Below are 6,000 nucleotides of genomic sequence, written 5' to 3' on the forward strand. Positions count from 1 at the left end.
CTTAATTTTCCTTACTAGCGGGTTTATTGGGATGAATTTGTATGTTTGTGGTTAAAATTTCATGTCAGCTAATATATTTTTATGTTTGAACAATTTTTTTCGTTAATTTTGGATATTGTGTGGGGGAAATAGGGAATTTACCATTCTCAAAAATGGAAAAAATCGTCCCAAAAATAGTTGCTTTCGGTACGATTTGTGTAAAGTCTGTATAATGTTCGATTTAATAAATCATACCGAAAGTTTAGTTTTGAAAAAATAATTTAAATTATTTTTTTATATTAATTCTGACTATTTCGAGAACGCTTCTTTAGGCCACCCTATATAAAATTGTTTTTAAATAAGGTAAAGTAATATAAATATTGTTAAATATTTATATTATTTAATAAATATTGTTAAATATTAATAGATATAATCGATCTGAAAAATAATTTAAATTAATTTTTTCATATTAATTAATTCCCAGCATTTAGGGAACACTTCTTTATGCCACCCTATATGCAACTGTTTTTAAATAAAGGAAAATAATATCAATAAATATTCTAAAATAAATACAATCGAACTAAAAAAAATTAAATTGTTTTTTCATAGATATTGTCACCATTTCGAGAACGCTTCTTTAGGCCACCCTATATAAAACTGTTTTTAAATAGGGGAAAATAATATCAATAAATATTGTAAAAAATTAATACAAACGAACTAAAAAAAGTTTAAATTATTTTTTCCTATTAATTCTCACCATTTCGAGAACGTTTCTCTGGGCCACCCTATATAAAACTGTTTTTAAATCAGGGAGAATAATATCAATAAATATTGTAAAATATTAATACAATTGAACTGAAAAATTAATTTAAATTCTATTTTTTTTTTTTTTTTCATAGTGATTCTCACCATTTTGAGAGCGCTTCTTTAGGCCACCCTATATAAAACTGTTTTTAAATAAGGGAAAATAATATCAATAAATATATGTAGATAAGGACACACCATTAAACTTGATAAAAATAATAAACTTAAAGATAAAACCCATAACTAAATTAAAATTCATGGTGACGTTTCAATTATTACTTTAATCATCGTCAGAATAATAAGTTTCTTGAGCGGATGCTTTAAAATAATTTTAAAGGAACAAACAATAATTAATGAAAACGTAAAAATGACATTGACAATCATTGGGTTAAGTCAATAATTTCAAACATGCCATGTCTTGTTGCGTGTTTAAGGGTGGCTTCAAAAGAAATATGGATAATGCCTCCTTGATGCTGAGTTCCGTTGGAGAACTTGCATGACCAATGATTGAGAAGTCCTTACGACTAATAGGGTGGTCAGAATCAGTCATATGTTGGAATACCGCTGAATTTGGAATTGTTCTTGATCGTCTTCCTAAGTGAGGAGTGACACCTAAGTGTTCGCAACATCTGACATTAAAGTGACGTCGAGTCTTCCCGACGTACGTAGCTGCACAGCTACTACATTTGAATTGGTATATAATGTTAGATGCGAGATTACTAGGAATCATGTCTTTCACATGGAAACGAGATCCTATTCTTTTATAAAGTCGTGAAAGCAAATCTTAATTGTATAGAGGGAAATGCTTTTTTAATTGTTCTACGGATGTTGCGTCGGATATGTAAGCTGTGGTAACCAGTATATGGAAGTTTGATATAGATCTTTTCTTTGATTTCTTCTACTTTGCTGTCTGGTTGGAATTTGTTATTGAAAAAACGTCTGATGTATCTTTCTAAGAAGTTCAACGAAAAACCATTTTTACTTAAGATTTAAAACAAGTTTAATCAATATACTTGTTCACCGCGCTTTCACTATCTGTTCAACCTGGCAATTCCTACATGAAGAGTTAGAAAACATAAAGGTGATCTTAAGTAAAAATGGTTTTTCGTTGAACTTCTTAGAAAGATACATCAGACGTTTTTTCAATAACAAATTCCAACCAAACAGCAAAGTAGGAGAAATCAAAGAAAAGATCTATATCAAACTTCCATATACTGGTTACCACGGTACCCCGCCAAAATAGCCCCGTCAAAAAAGCTCCGACAAAATAGCCCCGACATAATATCCCGCACACAAAATAGCTCCGACAAAATAGCCTGCAGACAAAATAGCCGCGGAATAATAGCCCGCCGACAAAATAGCCCCGACAAAATAGCCCCGAAAAAAAGCACCCTTTAGAATTCATCATAAAATAACTCCTTAAAAGTACATATTTTCGGAAATGGTAATTATCCTCTATTCAGATGATTATCTTAACCACATTAAATAAAAATTGTCTTTTCAGAGAACTCGAGACCTGTCTTTCCTGCTTCTTGGAAATTTGAACATTTAAGTTAAGCGAAAATCAATGTTAATTTATGATATAAACATTTTTTTCTGTTTTCGGGCAACAGTAAAATGCATTTTAAATTAAATAAATTAAAAAAAAATAGCATTATGTTGTTTTATATGCCATTAGAGTGAAAACTTAGTCTTTTTGCTAGCAGTTGCCGCTAGGGCATCCATGCCATTTCTTTCGTTGCAATCCGGGACTGCACGCTGGGGCTTGTTTTGGTTGAATCGGGGAGAGCAGCATATGTGCCTCCTGATGAGAGACTAATAAGTTTCGAAACCGGTAGAGGTGCTTGCAGCACTCTCTGATTGGACTAGAATATGGTTCGGCTGTATTTTCGTTTTGCAACGAAATTGAAAATGGTTATTCATTTTTCATTTACATTTACTCTGTGTGGAGTATGAAGGGAACCATTCTCGTTGGAACTTTACCACGATGAGCAGATGTGACGTGAATTGCAAATTGTAGAATTCCCTCATCTTCCTTAGTCTCAGCATCCGTATGGCTTGCAAATTGTAGAAGCCTCGGAGGTGTAACCAGAGAAGGTTCCCATTGTTTTCATTCTGGTGGGGTGTAGAATAGCATTATGTTGTTTTATATGCCATTAGAGTGAAAACTTAGTCTTTTTAAATAAATTAAATACATTCTTCCTTTTTGTCAAATAATTTAAATTAAAAAAAGTTTTTGGACACCTTGTATAAATAATTATGTAATTGTTTATAAGAGGCTGTTTTAGTCGGGGATATTTTAGCCGGGGCTCTTTTGACCGGGGCTATTTTGTGTGCGATCTATTTTGTCGGGGCTATTTTGTTTGCGGGCTATTTTGTCGAGGCTATTTTGAGTTGGGGCTATTTTGACGGGGCTTTTTTGACGGGGCTGTTTTGACCGGGCTATTTTGACGGGTCACGGGTTACCACAGCTTACGAATCCGACGCAACATCCGGAGAACAATTAAAAAAGCATTTCCCTCTATAGAATTAAGATTTGCTTTCACGACTTTATAAAAGAATAGGATCTCGTTTCCATGTGAAAGACATGATTCCTAGTGATCTCGCATCTAACATTATATACCAATTCAAATGTAGTAGCTGTGCAGCTACGTACGTCGGGAAGACTCGACGTCACTTTAATGTCAGATGTTGCGAACACTTAGGTGTCACTCCTCACTTAGGAAGACGATCAAGAACAATTCCAAATTCAGCGATATTCCAACATATGACTGATTCTGACCACCCTATTAGTCGTAAGGACTTCTCAATCATTGGTCATGCAAGTTCTCCAACGGAACTCAGCATCAAGGAGGCATTATCCATATTTCTTTTGAAGCCACCCTTAAACACGCAACAAGACATGGCATGTTTGAAATTATTGACTTAACCCAATGATTGTCAATGTCATTTTTACGTTTTCATTAATTATTGTTTGTTCCTTTAAAATTATTTTAAAGCATCCGCTCAAGAAACTTATTATTCTGACGATGATTAAAGTAATAATTGAAACGTCACCATGAATTTTAATTTAGTTATGGGTTTTATCTTTAAGTTTATTATTTTTATCAATAAATATTGTAAAACAATACAATCGAGCTGAAAAAACAATTTAAATTCATTTTTCATATTAATTCTCGCCATTTCGAGAGCGCTTCTTCAGGCCGCCCTTTATAAAAATGTTATAAAAATGTTTTTAAATAAGGGAAAATAATATAAATAAATATTTTCAAATATTCTCAAATCGAAATGAAAAAATTTAAATTTTTTTTTCATATTAAGTAATTCTCACCATTTTGAGAACGCTTCTGTAGTCCACCCTATATAAGACTGTTTTTAAATAAAGGAAAATAATATCAATGAATATTCTAAAATATTAATACAATCGAACTAAAAAAAAATTAAATTGTTTTTTTCATAGATATTATATAATTGTCACCATTTCGAGAACGCTTCTTTAGGCCACCCTATATAAAACTGTTTTTAAATAGGGGAAAATAATATCAATAAATATTGTAAAACATTAATACAAACGAACGAAAAAAAGCTTAAATTATTTTTTCCTATTAATTCTTACTATTTCGAGAACGTTTCTTTGGGCCACCCTATATAATACTGTTCTTAAATAAGGAAAAATAATATCAATAAATATTGTAAACTGTTAATACAATCGAACTGAAAAAACAATTTAGATTTTTTTTTCTATTAATTATCACTATTTCGGGAACGTTTCTCTGGGCCACCCTATATAAAACTGTTTTTAAATCAGGGAGAATAATATCAATAAATATTGTAAAATATTAACACAATCGAACTGAAAAAACAAATTATTTTTTGATATTAATTCTCGCCATTTCGAGAACACTTCTTTAGACCACCCTATATAAAACTGTTTTTAAATAGGGGAAAATAATATCAATAAATATTGTAAAACAATACAGTTAAACTTAAAGAACAATTATTATTTAAATCCTTTTTTCCTGTCAATTCTCACTATTTAAAGAACGCTTCTTAATGCCCCCTGTATACAATTGTTTTTAAATCAGGGAAAATGATATCAATAAATATTGTAAATTATTAATACAATCCAAATAAAAAAACTATTTTAAATTCTCTTTTGGTATTAATTCTCACCATTTGGAGAACTTCTTTGCGCCACTCTATATAAACCTGTTTTTAAAAGTTCACTTACCAGCATAACATAACGCTCCTAACATAGAAAACATTCCTGAAAAGCACCATATGATTATCGACGCACCGACAGATTTTGTCCCTACATAAACCCCTTGGGGTGAAACGAAGATCCCACTTCCTATTATTGTACCCACTATAATAGCAACCCCGTTCATCAGCGTAATTTTACGCTGAAGTTTCACCGTGTCGGCATCATTACTTTCATTTATTTTTGAATTCCCGTTGGATAACGGGGAGCTTTTACCCCCCATTTTATGTATTGGATAGCTCTAATTATTCCTAGAGAAGTTTTAAATATATTTAGTGGTATTTATGGCACATTTTCTGAATGATTTTTAGTTGGAGGTTATTGCATCACGCACGTGGCCGGTGTTATGGTAACTGGATTAACGCGAACGCGAGCGCGAGCGAACAGACACAGACACAGGGAATATCGAAGCGCGGACTCGATTCAAGACACTCGCACTGCGTTTACTGACATTCGCATTTTCATTTCATTTTGCAAACAAAAGTTGGCTGTTCGCGCTTACCTTCAGGCTTGCGCGCTTGAAGTAATTGAATATGGCTTTTTTTGTGAGTAAACTAATTACCTCAAGTGTCAGGTGTGGCATTAGAAAGGGACAAATACTTATTTGATTATTTCAATATTTACAAAATTTACAAAATTCTAATTGTAAAGATAGTCTATGTTGTGATGCCGCTTCCGTATGAAAAATTTTTTATTCGGTTTCTTTGCGGATTCCTGTTCAAAAATGCTCCCTTTTAATAAATCTTCTTCTTCTTATTAGAAATAGTAGATAATAAAAGGTACAAATAATATTAAACTAACTATTTATTTTAACCGAACCGTATTATAATAATATACAAACAAAGAAATTAAGATGTGTCTTCTACAACGTATACTTCGAGACTACGACTACAGTAAAAATATCAAAAACAAAACTACTAAAATCGCTTTCACATCCATATGTCTTGTAACACGAT

At 31.9% G+C, this 6,000-nt stretch overlaps 1 protein-coding gene across 2 annotated transcripts in view; it reads right to left on the reverse strand.

Annotated features, from left to right (window-relative positions):
* Positions 1 to 5,500, reverse strand: part of LOC126889459 (Y+L amino acid transporter 2) — a 190,646-nt gene extending 185,146 nt beyond the window's left edge. Inside the window, exon 1 of one of the 2 annotated variants that reach the window (XM_050657781.1) lies at positions 5,015 to 5,500. In XM_050657781.1, coding sequence (XP_050513738.1) covers positions 5,015 to 5,267 — 253 coding nt within the window. In that variant the 5' untranslated portion in view covers positions 5,268 to 5,500. The remainder of the gene's footprint in view (positions 1 to 5,014) is intronic. The other variant, XM_050657780.1, reaches the window with a different exon arrangement.
* Between the last annotated feature and the right edge of the window lie 500 nt (positions 5,501 to 6,000).

The sequence above is a fragment of the Diabrotica virgifera genome, chromosome 8 (genome assembly GCF_917563875.1).
Source record: "Diabrotica virgifera virgifera chromosome 8, PGI_DIABVI_V3a".
Lineage (NCBI taxonomy): Eukaryota > Metazoa > Arthropoda > Insecta > Coleoptera > Chrysomelidae > Diabrotica > Diabrotica virgifera.